We start from the raw sequence: 20,470 nt of genomic DNA, 5'->3' as shown, positions 1-20,470 counted from the left end.
AAAAATCCCCCACATTCACTGTTAAAGGCCACGCTGTTTTATTTGTTGTCCTACCCAGCAGAAGGAGGATAGGTGTTAGTGGGTTAATGTGGAACATCTGTCCAACTGTACTGCAAGCAGAAGAATGGCTCAAGCCACCCCTCCATTTCATCATCAAAACTCAATAGATCTCTCTTTAAGAAGTGACTCACTTGAAGACTAAAGGTGGCCATACACAGGGAGATCCGCTTGTTTGGCGATGTCGCCAAATGAGCAGATCTCTCCCCGATATGCCCACATTGAGGTGGGCGATATCTGGCTGATCCGATCATGGGCCCTAGGGCCCAACAATCAGATCAGAATGGAGGCAATATGGGCGGTCGGATCTCGGGACAGTATCAACGAAAAGATGCGACCACGATCCTGTGGGATTTATTAACCTCCCCATCAACATCTGGGTGACTTTCGGCCAGATATCGATCGGGGAAGCCTGTCAGAGGGCCCCACACATGGGCCAATAAGCAGCCGACTCGGTCTGTCTGCAGCTTTTATAGGCCCGTGTATGGGGGCCTTTAGAGATCTAGATCACTCTTTGTACCTTTTATTACATTACCTATGTTCCATAAATCATGAGGGTTTATTAAATGTATCTGAATTTATTTTAAACAGGCATTAATTTGCAGCCATTTGGGGTTTGTACTAAGCATATGAATTCTTAACTTTGATAATATTTCAGATTTTTGCTATGGAAATGAAGATATGGCCTTTTGCATCAGTGAATGCATCAAACTGTGTGTAACTGTGGTAGCATATGCACCTGAGTCGTTTAGAAGGTAACTCAATGTTTTTATCTGACTTCATGGGTAATGAAAGAGCTCTGAAAAGAAGCTATACTATTTATATTATATAACCTTAAAGGAAAACTATACCCCCCAAACAATGTAGGTCTCTATAAAAAGATATTGCATAAAACAGCTCATATGTAAAACCCTGCTTCATGTAAACAAATCATTTTCATAATAATATACTTTTCTAGTAGTATGTGCCATTGGGTAATCATAAATAGAAAATTGCCATTTTAAAAAATAAGGGCCGCCCCCCTGGGATCGTAGGATTCTCTGTGAACACAAACATACCAAACAAACTGTACTTGTTAGGTCACATGAGCCAATTAACAGACAGAGTTGTGTCTTTTGCTTCAACACTTCTTCCTGTTACAGTTAGAGTTGTAGTATTTCTGGTCAGGTGATCTCTGAGGCAGCATAGACCATCACGAAATGGTGGCTCAAGGCAAGAGATGTAAAAGGACAATATTTACTTAAATATATATTCCAGTTTGGTAAGATTCTTTAATATCCACTTAATATGATATAAACTAAATCTGTTGCTTAAATATTCATATTGGAGGTATAGTTTTCCTTTAATAATAAATTATAATATATCATCTGAAACACACTGCAATATAGTTATAATATAATTGGTTGTTTTTAACCAATTGGTCGGACTTTTGGATTATGTGACCCCCAATAGAGTGTTAGAATGTGCCAGCAATACTAATTGTAATATTAGAAACCAGGAACCAGGTCCTATCAGCTTTTTTCAAACTCATGAAATTTAAAAAAAAATCAGTGGACATCAAGAATAATTTCAGACATCATAAATAAAGTCACACAAACACTGAGAAAATACTTATAAGACTGATAGACAACCTACCCTTGTTCAGCCTGCAGATGCTTATGGTACTAGAAGCTCTTGTTCCCTGCTTCCTGCAAAAGCTGAAGCGCCAGACTTCTCAGTTGGAGACAGTGTCAGCTGCACGTGAGGAAATTGCTGCCACTGCTGCCCTTGCCACCTCCCTGCAGGCTCTTCTCTACAGTGTAGAAGCTCTCACCAGGTCAGATATGTTGCTTGGGGTATGGGACTTATATATCAAGGCAATTTAGAAGGTAATAACTTTGCTAGAAGACAATAGTGACCAATCTTAGTTGCCTGACATTTTAAAATCTGAAATTATTATTTACAGTACTTTAGCTAACATAATGAGTCAAACTGTTGAGATATAACTCTTTCTTTTAATTTCCTTCAGACTGCATATCTGTTACGATAATTCCTTGTCAACAATGAATTATTATGCTTAAGATTGTGAATATTTTTATTGTTATTTTTGGGTCCATATGTCCACCAGCCTTCTAATAATGAAGTTTTTCCAATATGTTTTGACACAGGTATTATTACTAATGATGTCTCTTTTAGACCAATGACTGCTCCACAGATGAGTAGGGGAGACCAAGGCCACAAAGGAGCAACTACAGCCAATCACACTATGTCAGCTGGTGCCAACCTTAGGTATGGTCTTTTCTGACCTTCGCAGGTCTACAGAATAGCAACATATAAATAAAATGCTAGAGTTACAGCTTGTTTTTGTATGCCTCTCACTTCAGAGATAACCTACATTTGTTGGAAGAAGGTCAAGGCCTTCCTAGAGAGGAGCTGGATGAAAGGATTGCACGGGAGGAGTTTAGGAGACCACGTGAATCACTGCTGAACATCTGCACAGAGTTCTACAAGCATTGCGGCCCCAGGCTAAAGATTCTCCAGAACTTGGCAGGGGAACCACGAGTTACTTCCCTGGAGCTCCTTGATGTTAAATCACACATGAGGTACCATATGTCTCCAACCCAAATCAAAATAGCATTGTATTAATAAGAATATTTCACATTAAATGAATATAATGGTTTTTGTAATACATATTGCTCTGTTTAAAAAAATACTCAAGCTGTATAATTGGGTATCTAAGTAGCACAGGGAAGGCAGTCCAATCTGATTATTTTGTTATAGGTTGGCAGAGATTGCTCATTCTCTATTGAAGCTGGCACCCTATGACACACAGACTATGGAGAGCAGAGGACTAAAACGCTACATTATGGAGATGCTGCCCATAACAGACTGGACATCTGAGGCTGTACGCCCAGCCCTAATTCTCATCCTAAAGAGACTGGATCGTATGTTCAATAAAATTCACAAAATGCCAACTTTGAGGTGAGCAGGTGCTACAGAAACATGAATTAAGTTTCTGATTTTGCGAACCTTGAAGTAGGGGCATTGTCAATAAGACATTTCCTCTGCTGCTGCCCAAAAAGCCTATTTCTGAAGGGTTCCTGGGACAGCAGCAGAGAAAATAGGCATTGAAAAGCCCAGGTAGGTAAACCCTTCTCATCTGATATACAATGTGTCTTCAGGTAACTGAAAATGTTATAGTATATTCCAGGAACATGTACACAGCTTTTGAGAACATGGATCTGGAATTAATGTTAGAATCTTCGGGTAATCTGATAATAATATATTTTTATTTAGCTGATTTAGAAGATATTTATTGAACCATTGTAATGTTTTTACTTCAATTAGGACAATGTAGTCTCATTATTACTCAGGTAGCCCTTCTTATTAGTTTAGACATTAGGAAGTTAGGTAGTACTTTATTTATATATGTGCAATGGAGACTATTCATGTCAATGTAATGTGCAGTATTATACAGGAACATGCAATATATCTACTACTAGTTCATTTTGGTAACTAGAGGCTTTACTTCTCCATTAATTATTTTTACATTTGCTTCTAAAGATACCACTGTGAATTCATTTGTTTCGGATCATCAACATGCCGACATATTCTGTTCTCTAATGCATCCTACTGTTGTGTTACAGGCGACAGGTTGAGTGGGAACCTGCCAGCAATTTAATAGAAGGGGTTTGTTTGACACTTCAGAGGCAACCAATCATATCCTTCTTGCCTCACCTTAGGTCATTGATCAATGTTTGTGTCAACCTGGTGAGTAAGGGCAAACGATGGGTTTCACTTTTCTGTCACGAGGTTGCTGTCTGGCTCCTGCGTCTGTGTTTATCCTGCATGCTGTCTGGAGCTACACCTGAAGACATCCCCAGATATGTGTTGTCTTGTAGTTACAGTTGTTTGTCTTTTTCAATTCATATTAAAATGGCTCCATTCACTGCTCAATGAAATGTAGCATTGTATAGCATCAGTGAACTTCTGATGGCTCTAGAATCTAGTTCCTTCTGTCAAAAAACAGCTTTGTGAAGCTGCAGTTGCAATGTTCTGATACTAATGAGTTAGTACTATATTAAGGTTTTCCATTGTTTCAGTCTGTAAATATTCCAGTAGAAGCATGGGAGAGAGTACAAAAGCCATTGCATAACATGAACCATGTTTACTGTTTTGAAAACTGGATTAATTGCTCAACAGATAGTAAACCAGCACTAATGAAGCCAGTGTAGAAAATATGTTATTCTTTTAAGGAGACATATGCTGAAAAAGCATCTCTTCTAAACTACTGTATATAAATGCTATAATGTGATCCATGGTACATAATTAGGTCCTTAGATGTGATTGTCTAGGGCAGTATGTATTTGTTACATCCCCTACAGTTGCTGCTTTTGAGCTTGCTACATGATGACTTTGTAGTTCCTGACTTACAGTTCCACATGGCTGTTTATTTACAGGTAATGGGCGTTGTTGGACCTTCCAGTGTTGCAGATGGACTGCCCCTCCTTCACCTCAGTCCATATCTTTCTCCACCGCTGCCATTCAGCACTGCTGTTGTCAGACTGGTAGCACTACAGATTCAGGTTGGTTAGTCAATGAATCAGCACCCTAAAAACTTGTTTTGGAAAAGTTAATTGCACTGAACTGTTGGAGATAACCATTGTTATTTATTTGCTGCTATACCTGTACTCTAGTAAGTGCCAGTACACTGTATCCCAGAATCAGTGGAAAAATAACTATCCTATCACACATCTTCTCTTTTTTACATGTTTGATGTAGAACTATGTTTTTTCTTTGACCCACAGGCGTTAAAAGAAGACTTCCCTCTGAGTCATGTGATCTCACCTTTTACCAATCAAGAGAGACGAGAAGGGATGCTTCTTAATTTGCTTATTCCCTTTGTCCTGACAGTGGGTTCTGGAAGCAAAGGTTTGACTGATGTTGTTTACAAACTGCAGTGTCCATTTGTTGTTTATCATCCATTGCCTGCCTTTCAAAGAGTCTTCTGACCTAATAAGATATTTTCTAATGTATACACATGTAAAAACACTATATTTAACTCAAGTCTTTATATTTTGTACAAGGCATTACTTAAATGTGCGTGTGTAATTATTTTAAGCTGTTTTCTATCCTAATAACCATAGACAGTCCTTGGCTGGAGCAACCTGAAATATTTCTGCTGCTGCAGACTGTGATAAACATACTTCTGCCCCCACGAATTATCAGTACCTCACGTAGCAAGAACTTTATGCTGGAAAGTTCCCCGGCTCACTGCTCTACACCAGGAGATGCTGGGAAGGATCTGCGCAGGGAAGGACTTGCTGAATCAACCAGCCAGGCTGCATATCTTGGTGAGAATGTAGTATTCCAATGAAAATATCTTTTGCATTCTTAAACAACATTTAACATGTTTACACATATTGAGATAATTCATATCTCCTATGGAGTGAGAAGTTTTACTGTCAGCTTGTAAAGCACCAATCAACATCTCCTCATCTTGACCAGCAGCTTGATCCTATCTTATGACAACTGTTCTCCTTTATATTTTTATTTTCTGATTTTTCCCAGGCTTCTGTAGCTAAACTTGCAATTTTAGCCTTGCTTAAGCTGGCCACAGGTGAGTAGGTAGGAGCCTATGTGCTGTGTAATGAGCGGAATACAGGAACGGGGCTTGATTATAGGCAGATGACATGTTTATGAAGGAAGAAGATAGCAGGTTCAATGCAAGGTTCAAGATATACAAAAATCCTTTTACCAAGCAGTGGTCAAAGGCAGGCGGCTAACAAGGAGAGTACAATTACTGGCAGAAAGGTCTGGGCAGGCCACTGACAAGAAAAGTCCAATAGTTAGGCCGAGGTCAGAGGCAGGCTGAAGACAGAGGGTAGTTCAGAAAACAGGCAGAGGTTAGCACCAGGAGGTCAGTCATAAACAGGCAAAGATCAGGAACAAGGGCACAGGAACAAGGCAAGGACTAGGAGCTCAGGAACCAGAAACAGGAATAAAGGCAGGAACCAGGCAGGGGACAAGTAGGAACAACAAAGTAAAGGGCTAGATCAGACTTCTGGGCTTCAATGATCAAGCAACTAGACGTTGCAGGGAGCAGGCTTATAAAGGCCCATGATTGTTTGATCAGTGATCAGATGCTGTTAATGAGTCTGGAGGAGGGCACTGTGTGGTAGAGAATGTTGGAAGCCAGTTATCAAAAGTAGCCAACACAAGTGTTAAAAGCCTCCAGCGGCTCACTGGGATAATGCAGGAACAGACAATCAGAGAGACCTGAGTCTGATAACTTGCAGTTCCTGACACACTGAGACTGATTAGCTACCATTGGTAGATTATTAGCACCAATGCAGTGATCCGTAGATATTTGTAAATTGTAGTGAACTAATAATATAAATATGATTGGCCAGGTGGAAAGGATTGAGAGAAAGAAAACCAATCCATTCTGATATTTATTTCTGCAGATGAGAGGCATAAACATGGGGCCTGCATCTTCCTATGCTTGCCTTTTTGGTAGATGTGAGATGGAGGAAGTATGGAGGATTGCTGTACAGGGGACATGTAGCCATTTGGCGGAGCTATATATACTCTTGCAGATATTGTGGAAGAGTACATCTAATTAAGTTGCCTTATTCATCCATTACTTTAATCAAAATGTTTACAACAGCCACTACTCTATACAATATATCTGGCAGATGGCATATGTTACATGTATGGTTGTACTAAAGTCATATTATCATCCAGTAGCTACACATTGCAACTTTGCAATACATCAAGAGGTTAAACTTATGATGTTATAGGTTACAAAAAGTTTAGTAGGGGGGACTTTGATAAGTTACCCCTTCAGGTGAAGGCTAGCGATGAGTGCATTTTTTTGCCAGGCATGGATTCGCACTGGAATGATGCACTTTGCCATCTGCAAATTGTTTTAGTGAAACTGCAGCAAAAATGCCCCGTGGAAAATTTTAACTGACAAATAAGTCATCACAAGAATAAACACCCATTGACTAATGCATTTGGAGTCAGAAAAAATTGTCGAGTGTGTAAAAATTTGACTATTGACTTCAATGCAATTTGCAAATTAAAGATTAGCTCACCACTAGTAAAGGCAAGAATCTAATGTTGTGCACTTGCCACTAACTAAAACAGAAGTACTTTAGGGTTACTTCATGTAAGGCATTACCCAACATAAGGTAATCATAAGTGCTGTTTTATTTGGATTTTGTGTGTACTTTTCTTTTTCCATTCGTGCACCTTCTCATCTGTAGATTATTTGAATATCATCTGACTAATTGCTACTGCAATATTGGAGGTGTGGCTCTTAATTGTTTGCAAAGAAGGAACAGAAAGGCTGTCATTGACTGTGGTATAAATACAAGTAGAAAAGTAACAGCAATAGTGTCTTACTAACATTTAGAATACTAATATTTAGAATTTTTTATGGGTTTTTATAAAACTTTCTGCTAACTATGGGCTGCAAAGCATGTTTCCCTTCACTTTTCAATATTCAACATACTTGTATGGGACACCCATTATCCAAAAAGCTCCAAATTGCTGGAAGGGCATCTCCCATAGACTCAATTTAATAAAATAATTCTGATTTTTAAAATTGATTTCCTTTTTCTCTCTAATAAAAAAAGAGTACCTTGTACGTGATCGATGAATCCGATGAATCCTTATTAGAGACAAAACAATCCTATTGGGTATATTTAATATTGAAATACTTTTTAAGTAGACTTATTGTATGAAGATCCGAATTACGGAAAGATCCCTTATCTGGAAACCCCCAGATCCTGAGCATTCTGGATAATAGGTCCTATGCCTGTATTTTTAATATTCTTAATGTAAATTTACAACATGACAAAAAAAATGACTAACAATGAAGATCAAATGGTCACTGTAGTTTTCAGTTCAATCAAAGAGTAGAGTGTTGGTTTGCCAGCTACTTTATGAGTATCAATGTTGATGATAAAAGATGACACTGGTGTCGTATCAGTAAATTTCTTAATCTGACTAATTTTTCTCTTTCCTCTCCAGCTTTGAAAGTCATCCTGGTCTGCTTTGAGAGGCAGTTGGGAAGTCAGTGGTATCGGCTGAGTTTGCAGGTCAAGGAAATGGCAATACGTAAAGTGGGCGGCTTGGCCCTTTGGGACTTTATTGACTTCATTGTCAGAACTCGTATTCCTATTTTTATACTCTTAAGACCTTTTATTCAATGCAAGGTAAGTCCTTATATACATTACAGACACATTTGTCTAGGGCCAAAACACTATTTATGAGGATTATGCAATAAAAGGCACTAAGTTTGCCCAGGAGCAGTAACTTACAGTCTAACAACCAATCAGCAGGTAGAATTTACTGGTCACCTGCTTAAAAGCATACATCTTATTGGTTGCTATGGGTTACTGCTCCTGAGCAAACTTAGTGCCATTTATTACATATTGGGGCTTAATCATAATATAAATGTTTTATTCTATATAACAGAACTGCAGAAGCTGTGTACAGTAATTGCTGCATTGTGTGTACCTCTAAAATAAACAATGGTATCTTTTATTTATACAAATGGGGTGCCCTGAATGTTACTAATGGTAAATAAAAAATGTTAGAACATATTCAGACTTCCTCAAATATGTTGTTTCATCTGTAAGGGGCAGATTTATCAAGGGTCGAAGTGAATTCGAGGGAATTTTCGAAGTATAAAAATTCGAAATTCGAAGTAATTTTTTGGATACTTTGACCATCGAATAGGATATTACGACTTCGAATTTACTTCGAATTCGATTCAAAGTAAAATCGTTTGAATATTCGACCATTCGTTAATCGAAGTACTGTCTTTTTAAAAAAACTTTGACTTCAATATTTAACCTGCCGAATGTTAGCCTATGGGGACCTTCTACAGCATTTTTCTAAGTTTTATGAAGTCGAAGTAAAATTGTTCGATCGTACAATAATATTGCTTGAATCGTTCGATTCGAATTATTTAATTATTTAATTCATAATTTAATTAATTATTTTAAATCGATTGAACGATTTTACTTTGAACACAGAATACACAAATTCGATGAAAAAGTTTGAATTCGATATTCGAATTCGAAGTATTTTAATTCGATGGTCAAATTTCGAAGTATTTTTTACTTCGAAATTCGACCCTTGATAAATCTGCCCCCATGTATCTGAAGTACATTTAACACATCTAAACCCACCCTCTTTGGAAACATAGATTATTCTAGGGGTATGCAAGCTGGTATGGGAGGAAACCAGTGAAGTACCTTTATTTTTGTCTCTGTATATATATTGATATACTGGTTCCTGTGTAACGCATGCATGCACAACAACACATTCTTAAGACTTATTTTAAGAGCAGTTAAGCAAGATGAAAATATGATACTCTATATTTTAGGGAGATCTCATTGTACATCCAATTTTAATTCATCCTGGTCAGTATGAATTGTAGTTTAACAGATTAATTACATACATATCGTTGACTTTTTACACTTATCCTGGAAACCCAAATACCCTCCATTTTACCTTATCTAGGAAAACAAAAGCCTAATTACTTAGGGTATGAAGTTCTGCTTATTCCATATACTGACTGCACAGCTTGGGTCTCTCCCTCTAGTTACTGGCCCAGCCTGCAGAGACCCAGGATGAGCTGAGTGCACGGCAGCACATAGCAGACCAGCTGGAACGTCGCTTTATCCCACGGCCACTGTGCAAGAGCTCGCTGATCAATGAGTTTAATAGTGAATTGAAGATTCTAAAGGAGGCTGTGCACAGTGGGTCAGGTGAGGGCATTTGCAGTACCAAAGGCATGCATTCCACTATTTACTTCAAGACACTGATATTTAAATTATATTTTTGCAAGAAAAGAGCAGGAATTGAGAAATGGTGTTTGCCTCAGCCTTCTAAATACAACAGAGAAATGGCACAGCAAGACATTACATTTGATAGAAAATATATTTCTGTATATCAAACTTTAAGCAATTTATTGTATAGTGGGGAGCAGTGGTCACATTTAACAATTGTGTGTTTTAACCTGAGTTGTCTATATGTTTTGGGACTGTAGCCTACCAAGGAAAGACCTCCATAAGCACAGTGGGCACTTCCACATCTGCCTATCGCCTAAGCCTGGCCACAATGTCCCGCTCCAATACAGGCACAGGAACTGTCTGGGAACAGGACAGTGAGCATTCCCACCAAGCCTCCCAGGACACACTCAGTCGCACAGATGAAGAGGAAGAAGAAAGTGAGTATAATGGTCCACTGTTACAATAGATGGTAGTAAGATATTTGTTAAGCATGGAGAAAAACATGAAACATTTGACCATCTCACTTTTATGAAAGAGAAAGACATAAACCCACAACAATCACACATATTTAGAGTCACACGCAAAAAACTCCTTAATGGAAGGAAGAACAAAAAAGATTTTCTGTGACACACACCTTTTACATAAAGGGCTAAAAGCAAAAAAAGATAGATTTAAAACGAGATTGCCATGATAGTGGGTCACAAGGTTGGAGACTCCTATTTAAATATACATTTCCCCAGTTATTCCCACATTCATAATGCATTCCTGGCTGCTGAGACATACCATGAGTCCCCTGGAAGTAAAGTGCTATGGAAATCATGTTATTTCAAGTGGTCATGTAGCAGATGAATGTATGGTATAGATGGAGCAGATGCTGAACAGTTACATTAAAAATGGCATACAAGATAAACATTAAACACATACTATACCATAATGTTTTATTTTGCCCATAGGTTGGCAATGAAACATTTATATTTATATAAAGAAGAAATAATCTGTGTCCTCTAATTCTAGATGACTCTGTGAGCATGCCCAGTGTAGTAAGTGAACAAGATGCATACCTGTTGAGTGCCATTGGGAGAAGACGATTTTCCAGCCATACATCCACATTATCTGCCCCTCAGGCTGAAGCCCCCCTGGGCATGCTTCCCAGCCAAAGGTAAGATTATAATACTAATACCATTGGTGGGTTGGGTCCACTAAGGAAAGAGGATTCAATTCTTAAATTCTATCAGTAATGGATTCCACTGAGAAGATTTTAAAGTGACACTATGGTTTTGGGATCATAAATTGTAATTAGCCCCACAACTAACTTTGTTCTTATTGAAAGACAATAGTCAAAAAGACAGAAGTCAAAGAAGCTATTTTTTAGCCATGCAAATCATTTGATAATTTCCACCAGATTGTGTAGTCTATACCTTTGTTAAGTTAAATACTGTTTTAAAGGGGCCATACAACACCTAAAAATAACTCCATTGGATATTTGCCTTTCTAACACCCATGGCCACATATTGCTTGAAAATACTGATGTTGGAAGTAGGCTTATATTACCCTTAGTTTTAAAGTAAAGGGTGGTTTAGATACTGAATTGTGTGGAGCTGTAAAGAGATTGATGGACATTCAAAGTGCAGAAATTTTTAATAACAAGTTGGTCCTATATAAACTTTATGTATCAAAACAATTCTCATCTTGATAGTTAACCTAATGTGTTCTGTTTCACATTAGAAGGGTGAAACTACCTCACTATCTGTTTACATCAATCTGCAAACCAAAACCTATCACAGTTTAATGGAAAAGCAGATAGAATTTAATTCATCAGTAAATTACATTTCCATAGATGTGTGCTATTATGCGTCTTATTAGGTTGAGAACAACTTGTTTTTAAGCATTACTGGCCCTTTACATATGACTAAATCTGGGTTGAGTACCATATTATTTAGGTGACTTCTTAGTAATAAGTTCTGCCATGAGAATGCCAATTACTGTATTGTTAAAGCAGCATAACTAGTTATACAATATAATACAAAACATCAAAATTGTTCTCAGAAAACAGCTACAATATATTCATGAAAATGTTCAGAAGAATTAAAATCTCATGGTTTTCAATAATTAGTTATTGGCAAAAATCCAAAAATCTTGCCACATTGCACTAGTTCTGCTGCTGCTTTAATTCCAAATGCCTAGATTCCCAGTCCATGCTTCCTCTCCTTTCCTTTGATTTCCCTGCAGTTGCATTTTTTGCCAGTGCTTTCCCCGACCCTTTCTCAGCCCTTTCCCCTGTATCATACATAACAACAGAATGCCCAAAGCCAAGATGATTTGCTCTCTTATTGTATTTGAGTTCTGTTCTTTACTTTGTATTTTTTATGTTCCTCTGTAGTCTTTGCATGCATATTTTTTGTTTTGTTTTTTTGTTTGTTTGTTTGCTTTTTCTTTCCCTTCAATGCTTCATCTCCCTCCCCCTCCTGCAGCGAACCTAATGTTCTTGACGACTCCCATGGGCGTGAAGGCGAGATGGGCCTGTCTAGGTACGAATGCAACCTGTCTGTCAATGTGCTTTGTAAGGGGTGAGGAGCTAAAAGGCTTCAAAGGCATCTCCTCCCTTTCGCCTTCATTCTGTTTCTTCATTGGTTTCCATATGCCCCATGACAATGTAGAAGTCAAAGGTGCAGTTTTATCTCTGCCAAACTCCCAGTTCAAATAAGCCAATAGTGTGTTTTTTCTCCATTTTATTTTTTTCATTTTAGCAGAAGCAGTTCATTAATAGCTTGTTCCCAAAATAGTTTAACCCACTTCTTTTTTGTTGGTTTTTCTTGGGTTATTGGACCATAGTTAAATAAAAATAATTTTTTTTAGCTAGATTATTAATAGAAAGAGTGTAAAAACTGGTTGCAGACAATATTTGTATTATGGTCAGCATCGAATAGGCCAGGTACATATATTCCAGTACATAATTGATTGTAGAGTTCCATCATACCTGATGTATAGATTCTAGAATATTTGTTAAAGAAATCATGTTCTAGATATTAACATTGGTGACATGAAACTAAGTAGTTAGTATATATATTACATTAGCTCAGTTTAGCTCAGCTCAGGAAGCTAGTAAGATCATTACAATAACATGGTAAAAATTAGGAAAACAGTTACTGGATCTTTTTAAATTGTGATTTATTCAAGATGTCAGAAAATGTTGTTGTATCATACCCCTGTGTTTGGAAGAACTTTCTGAAACAATTTGGAAAACATTGGAGCCTTGCCCTTAAGCCCAATATAGTGAAAAGATATACTAGTAGGAGAATTAAGTAGGCCTAGGAAAGTTTGAACTGATGAGCTGCACCTGTGATGTTCAACATTCAGTCTACTAATCCACAACAGCTGTGACTGTGTAATTAGATTTGTCCTGTCTCTCATCTGCTCCTTGCCAAAGGGTACAGTACTTTTGAAATGGCCTAAAACTCCCGAGCTTACAAATGTAAGGAAATATACCCCCAATGTATTGCATTGTATTTATTTAATTTAGATTAATTTTTTTAATCATATTGGCAACTCCAATTGATACTCAGCCTGCAGTTTAGAACCTATATATGAATTTTAGGCTTCTCAGATTTAATACTGGATTTAATAATCAAAACGATCAGATAAGTTTGTTTATTAAATGATTTACTGATGATTTGGGCCATCAGTATTTGTACAGTTATAGCATTATTCATTGACAACCAGTCACAACCTTTACATCAACTATGGATAACAGTCTTTCCTCTGCATTGATCCCCTTACACAAGGAGAAGCTGAGAGACAGTCTGTTAGTAAAGTGATCATTGTCTGTAGAATTTTATGGCACACAGTCATCATAAAAATATATATTGGTACCTCATTTTCATTATTTCATTGTCACTGTAAATCATTCAAAACATTTTGCAAGATAATTTGAATAAGATAATTGATAGATACAGTGTTATTATCGTCTTCTAAAAATATTGCTCCTGGAAGACTCTTGGGCACTGAGACTATGGCAGCGCACACTTGGAACAGTCCAAGATCCAAGTTAAGTGGAGTTTATCAGTAATGAAATGAGAATGACACTACACCTCTAACTGGCAAGGACAAAAGGGTCCAGAAAGATAATATTTTATTTTTTTGTGCAACCATGTGGTATGTATATATTGCTTTATATGGTAATCATGTCATTGAGCAAAAGCCCCAAGTTCTGTGGATTTTAGTTGGCAGTGGGGCAATGCCTGTTAAACCTGTGAACTGCCCCCCCCCACCTTCCTTATGTTTTGATGTGTATATCCTTGAAGTCTTGGCGCAAAGTTCATTTATCTCTTGAATAAGGTAGCATAGCAAAATTGTAATGTCACTTGTATTGTCTGGTTTGACAATTGTCGGTCAATTATGTGCAGCACATGCTTTGCGGCAGTGGACAAAGCTGCAGCAGCACTTAATAAATAAGGCAGATGAGACTCATCATTCAGGATATAATAATAATGTCATATCTCCCTCATCCCTCCACACAAGATCCCACCATCCCTTTTTCCTGTGATCCATACTGTTTTCTTGTAGTAACATGCCTTTTGGTTGATGACAGGGAGGACCATACCATGTGTTGTTCGAATCACAAATTTTTCTGGAATTTTTTTAAACCCAGAGGATGAAAAATTCAGAATCAGAAATTCAGGCATCTCAGACCTGTCGAGGTTGCATATAAATCAATGGCAGAAGTCCCAATGATTTTTTGATGTGCGCTGGGTTTCATGCAATACCCTGACGTTTCAGAGTTTTCAGACAAAAAACATACGTTTCGGTGAAAAATCCCCAAAAATTTTGAAAATCTGATTTTTTTTCCGGCAAAGCAAATTTTCGGGAAAATGTAATAATAAATAAGTGTAAAAAACCCGAGCGGATGGAGTATTTATCAGTGTTGTCTTATGAGATAATCTAGGCTAGTGATGAGTGAATCTTTAGCCAAGAATTTCAGGAAACTGCTGAAAAATCTGTGAAACGGTGAAAAATTTGTGAAACGCATTGAAGTCAACAAACGCACTCCAAATGCATTAAAGTCCATGGGAGATTTTTCTTGTACTGAAATTTTTGTTTTGGCGACTTTTTGTCTGAATGCATTAAAGTCAATGGGTGTTTTTTCTTGCATTGACTTTTTTGTCTCAGCTACTTCTTTTTACTTTATTTTTGCAGGTTGTGACCCCAGTCTCCCTAAGTTGCTGTGTTGAATACTATTTAAACACTAGCTGTGGGCATTTTATAGAGAAAAATAAACAGATATTTTGCATGGAATGTTGTTGCATGGATGAAATTATATTTTTTTCAGCCAGATAACACACAGATACTGATAATTCATGGCACCCTCCATAGTAGTGATCCCCAACCAGTAGCTAGTGAACAACATGTTGCTCTCCAACCCCTTGGATGTTGCTCCCAGTGGCTTCAAAGCAGGTGCTTATTTTTGAATTCCGGCCTCGGAGGCAAGTTTTAGTTGTATAAAAAACAGATGTACTGTCAAACAGAGCCTCCTGTCGGCTGTCTGTCCACATACGGCTACCAATAGCCAATCACAGCACTTATTTGGCACCCCAGGAAAGTTTTGCGTGTTGCTCCCCAACTCTTTTTACATCTGAATGTTGCTCACAGGTGAAAAAGGTTGGAGACCCCTGCTCCATAGGTATAAAAAATTAGCAGTTCTCAATAGGGATAGCTCAAAACTTTCAATGCTGATCTCTATGCAGTATCTCTGTTGTATCAAAAGCAGATTATCCAATAATGATCAGTGCCCTAAGGCTGGAGAAGGGGTACAACAAATAAATAGAAAATAATTTATAGTGCAGTATTTATCTTTAAACGTAATCACCAGTTGTGCTACTTAAAGTGAAGTGTGTCACCAAACTTTTGGGTTTAGTTGCCCTTTAAACACACAGACCACGAACATTGGTGTATGAGGATTAGTTAAAGTTTTGTCTCCACAATGTGCCTTTTCACCAAATTGTATGGCAGGAGTGCCTACTCATCGGCTATTACAGACAATTACTTTCTCCCAGTGCCTTTCAAAGATTAGTCTTGCTTGCTGTAAACTTTCCTCTCATGGCAATCTGATATTGAAGTTAAGAGGAGAGAGGCGCAAAGCCCATAGTGTAAAACCTTTTATTTGCTAAAAAGTATAAAAGTATGCACAATTGTGATAAAAATGATCTCTTCACAGTTAGACGCTGGGCAGACAGATGTTCCGCTTGCGGTGTCAGTAGCTGCCAATCCCCTCACTCTCGTTCCTGCTCCAGCTGCTTCCCGGAAGTGAGGTTTTCTGCTGATACATTTCGCTGCCAATCAGCTTCCTCAGTTCCACTCCGTCTCTTCATCTGGAGCAGGTGGAGCTGGAAATTTGCTGGAGCCCTACTTTACCAGGGATATAAGCCATAAATAACCTCATCTGTATTGAAATGTACCAATATACTGTAAACTGTATGAAGGTTTTTCTATATATAGAAATTGATACATTTACAGAGTTTACATATTCTGGTACCCAGGGCTGGCACTCTAAGAGAGCTCTGCGTTCTTTTGTACCAGATGCCCAAATACAGAAATACTGAAAGTTTGCAATTATTAGAGTGTATAAAATGCATAATTATTATTATTTTTCTGATTTCTTCCTACACATAAAATAGGTTGCAGTTGATGATGACTTAATTAAGCAACACTAATGAAAATATGCGTCTGGCTGCACACAGACCAGGAATTCCAAGAAACAAAAAGTCTTAAATGAAGTCACAAACTGTTGTTAGATTAACAAAGTGGTCGAATAGAAGAAACTCAACTGGTTTAGCTGATAATCCAAAACCATTCAACTTATCTTAAATCTGAATGTAACCTTGTTTTAACCCCAACAGGAGTGGATTTTAAACATTTCTTTGGTCCTCCATCAGTTCTTTTATCCCAATAAATGCATGTGACGATTGGTAAATTAATTTATTAAAGGCGCAATAACATTAAAAGTCTAATACTATACAGTATCGATTCACTTCCATCTAGTATTTGTGTATAAAATGACTCTTCAAAAACAGTTCTGTTCTTCTCAACTTGAGAAATAGAGAAATAACTTGTATCTTAATAATTACTCTTATTTTCTTAATTACTGGGAATAACCCATTACCCACTTTCCTTATCACGTCTGATAACCTCTTTATGTATTATAATCTATTTTACAAAAAGCCAGCAGGGGGTGCAGCATAACGAACCAGGGCTATTGTCATTAGTGGCTGTAAATGGCATTCTTCTTAGCATGGACAACGACGTATAGGTAATCCCTTGAGCATTAAGACAAGTTCTAAAATATAATTGTGTGAGTGCCTTTAAATCAAATTAAGAAAGCAGTCCAATTATATATTGATGCAAGTGTCCTTCAGTTTTAAAAGTTCCAACTATTGTGAAAATGAAAAGTGTTGGAGTGCCTGTCGTCAAGTTTAAAATTCACTCTTATATTTTGTTGGTCATCATTCATCACTGACTAACAGGAAACTTTCCAAAATTATATAACTGGTGGGTATTGATGGCATCATACCATTCCTTTCATTGGTCTAATTTCACTAGAGGCCAATGAAAACAAAGAGCTTTTTTCATGCTTGTAGTGGTGTATTATGCAGTTTCCTTAGTTGCTTCATAGCTTTCCTGTGGAAATTCCCCACACCCCCATGATCGTGTCCTGTTAATGCTGTTAACACTTAACAGGGTAGCAAGTGTGCAGAGTGAACCCGGTCATCAGAATCTTCTGGTTCAGCAGCCTTTGGGAAGGAAAAGAGGCATAAGACAGGTATGAATTAAAAATCTCCCATGCATAAGATCAACAAAGACATTTTTCTACATTTATCTGCAAAATTCCTTTTACAGTATATTAAAGGAGAGCAAAACCCCAAATTACATGGGATTTTTACTGCAGTGACCACAGGGACACTAGGGAATAACCTTAGTGATTCTGGGTTTTATTTCCCTTTAAATGCGATGGTATTTTGCAGTGTGTAGAATGAAACTTTATACTGGAAAAGTCTTTGTAGCAACATAATGAATGATATTTGAATGATATTTAATTTGTGAAATGCATGTATTTATTCCTCATTTTGCTTATTTTCATTCTCTTTAGAATTGTTATACCATAAACCCGAAGGTATTTTGCAAAACAACCCAGGCTCCAGCACTGTAAACATTGTTTCTATGTGTAATTAGAGGGCAATTTATAATAATAAGCATAAAGGGATTTACATACGCCTAACCCATATTGCTTGCTTTAAAACACACAGGGTGGCACAAGCCTTTTGATGGGTGTTGAAAATATTTTGCTAAGCAACAACTTCTCTTCCTGGTCCAGGAATGATGTGCTATAAATTGAAATTTAGTAAGAGTTCTACTTTGTTTTAGAAGATTGCAAAATTTTTGTTGAATTAATAATTTTTCTTTATCTGTCAAGAAATGGTCAGATATCTATTGGGCAAGTTTAAAAATTGCTTTGTGGGAGGACCTTCCCCTTCTGCTGACCAGCATTGGACACCTTAATGATTCAATTGTTGGCCCAAGTGCCAAGCAATAGGGTCAGGGCCAGCACATAGGTGACAATATTGGGCAAAGATCCGCTCATTTGGCTCCCCAAATCTGACTCAGTTGTATAGGATTTAGGAGTATTTTTTGAAGAGTGTAGAGGACAATAACAGAAAAATCAGAATAGACGGCACTATTGGACAGTTTAATAAAGCAGGTTGCTGGAAAAACCTAACGCGTTTCGGGATCAAATCCCTTAATCATAGGTTGTATATGCTTTAGGAGTATTTTTTGAAGAGTGTAGAGGAAAATTGTCCTTTCGCTAATTCATCTAGATACAATATAACACAACAGCGAACAAATGAAAATGCATATACTTATTATTGTGCTTTCATAATGGGCTGTGACTTTTCTCATAACTCAAAATTGTTCATGTTTCACCGGAAACTTCTTACATACAAGGAATGAGTTCTGAAGTGTGTCTGGTGTGAGTCGGGTGTCCTATAAAGTTGTAATATGATGTGTACTGTCTCAAACCCTAATCTGTTTTGTTTTTGTAGTTTGTAGCTGCTGTGTAATGTATTCAGAGTAAAAGTCATTTTGTGCCATTGTCTGGGGATGGATTGGCAGTGCCTTTTTGAAGCTCCTTAGATATTTGTTGTTTTCTCACTGGACTCAAAGATAATGCTTCAACTGATGTAATGGACTTCCAGAGGTCCACATCCTTTGTAATGAATTTATCAGATAGCAACAGTTTATTGAGCATTTGGAGTATAATGAGAATGCCAAGATCCTAAAATTTTTGCATTCACCAAGTAAAAGAAGATATGTATAACATATAATCTAGTTTACAGTTGAGTTAAGATTTGTTAGCATAAATCAGGCTATTTTAGCATTGGACATCTAACTAGGGGACCACGGAAAGAACACAGATATGCAGGGGGCAGAGCACTGACCATGAGGTTCAAAGAACCACCAGTGCCCACTGGCACACATTGTGTCTGAGTCTTCCTGAATTATAATATCTCCCCTGTATTGTGGTGTAACAGGGGACTTTCTCTCCTTCTCACCTGGTTCAGCTCCGAAGACCTCTACTCTCACGCCAGAAAACTCAAACTGAACCAAGAAGCCGGCATGGGGCAAGGCTTTCAACCACCCGTAGAAGCATACAGCCTAGAGCAAAGCAGTTAGGTAAGTAAAAGTGGATATGCTTCAGATGACACCTATTCAACCTTTAATAAAACAGTGGAATGCTTGTGGATAAATGTGAATAATGCCAAAGAAATAGGAAAAGGATATTTGAATTTAGAAGAAAAGTTATGAGAAGAGCAGCGCATACTAGAACAGATAATAAATCGAGCACTTGCTATCTGAAGTATTTGAAAAATAAAGTTTGAGTGATCTTAAATATGGGTATAGTTGAAATGGTAACACTTCTTAGATTTCTTTTTAGCCTCCACCTTAAACATTTTATTTATTTTATACTTAATCATGTTCCAAAGCAAATGTCTCTTTGAGTGACAACTCTATTCTTCCTGCAGTGGATCAGAAGAGATCAGTAACATTTACAGAAACACAGCCGCAGCCATCTACATCTCATGCTGAGCCTCCAAGTCTAACCTCTCGCTCTGGCTGCAGCCCAGCTCCTTCCATCAAACAAGCTTCTGCAGAAAGCCCTTTGCTCACCTCCTCACCATCTATCACGGTTGCTGATCTCCACAGCCAGAATGACAGCCAGGTAACACCAGAAGCAGGTTAGAGCTCCCTATATCTCACCTCAGAGTCAATAATCATGTGTCTCTGCCTTTCATTTCCACTCATCACAAAAAGCCCAAGCTGAACCACAGTGCTTTATAACACACACAGTATACATATACATACAGTATGACAGTATAAGGTCTTCACTGGTTTTGTAGGACTACAAATGGGTATTTATTTAGTTGCTCTATTTTTCCGATATCTGTGATAGCCATAGTTTAATGATACCTCTGTACCAGCTATTAGCAGATTAGGGTAGTTATTCCAGATAGCACTATGCATTGTTTTTTCCATTATTATCCATTATTGACTAGCAGCCAAAGGGATTTTTG

At 37.7% G+C, this 20,470-nt stretch overlaps 1 protein-coding gene across 25 annotated transcripts in view; it reads left to right on the top strand.

Moving 5' to 3' along the window:
• Positions 1 to 20,470, top strand: part of unc80.L (unc-80 homolog, NALCN channel complex subunit L homeolog) — a 92,123-nt gene that overhangs the window by 69,550 nt on the left and 2,103 nt on the right. For 17 of the 25 annotated variants that reach the window (XM_041577220.1, XM_041577233.1, XM_041577215.1 and 14 more), the window contains 17 exons: positions 716 to 812; positions 1,703 to 1,873; positions 2,233 to 2,325; positions 2,421 to 2,639; positions 2,818 to 3,018; positions 3,684 to 3,807; positions 4,497 to 4,622; positions 4,845 to 4,968; positions 5,184 to 5,390; positions 8,077 to 8,261; positions 9,659 to 9,824; positions 10,106 to 10,285; positions 10,863 to 11,007; positions 12,320 to 12,376; positions 17,580 to 17,661; positions 19,430 to 19,571; positions 19,922 to 20,118. In XM_041577220.1, the coding sequence (XP_041433154.1) occupies positions 716 to 812; positions 1,703 to 1,873; positions 2,233 to 2,325; positions 2,421 to 2,639; positions 2,818 to 3,018; positions 3,684 to 3,807; positions 4,497 to 4,622; positions 4,845 to 4,968; positions 5,184 to 5,390; positions 8,077 to 8,261; positions 9,659 to 9,824; positions 10,106 to 10,285; positions 10,863 to 11,007; positions 12,320 to 12,376; positions 17,580 to 17,661; positions 19,430 to 19,571; positions 19,922 to 20,118 (2,516 nt within the window). Of the gene's footprint in view, positions 1 to 715; positions 813 to 1,702; positions 1,874 to 2,232; positions 2,326 to 2,420; positions 2,640 to 2,817; positions 3,019 to 3,683; positions 3,808 to 4,496; positions 4,623 to 4,844; positions 4,969 to 5,183; positions 5,391 to 8,076; positions 8,262 to 9,658; positions 9,825 to 10,105; positions 10,286 to 10,862; positions 11,008 to 12,319; positions 12,377 to 17,579; positions 17,662 to 19,429; positions 19,572 to 19,921; positions 20,135 to 20,470 lie in introns of all 25 variants that reach the window. The other 8 variants (XM_041577234.1, XM_018236092.2, XM_041577217.1 and 5 more) reach the window with 5 other exon arrangements.

This window comes from Xenopus laevis, chromosome 9_10L (genome assembly GCF_017654675.1).
Source record: "Xenopus laevis strain J_2021 chromosome 9_10L, Xenopus_laevis_v10.1, whole genome shotgun sequence".
In the NCBI taxonomy this organism is placed as follows: Eukaryota; Metazoa; Chordata; class Amphibia; order Anura; family Pipidae; genus Xenopus; species Xenopus laevis.
This window is presented reverse-complemented; position numbering and strand designations above follow the sequence as displayed.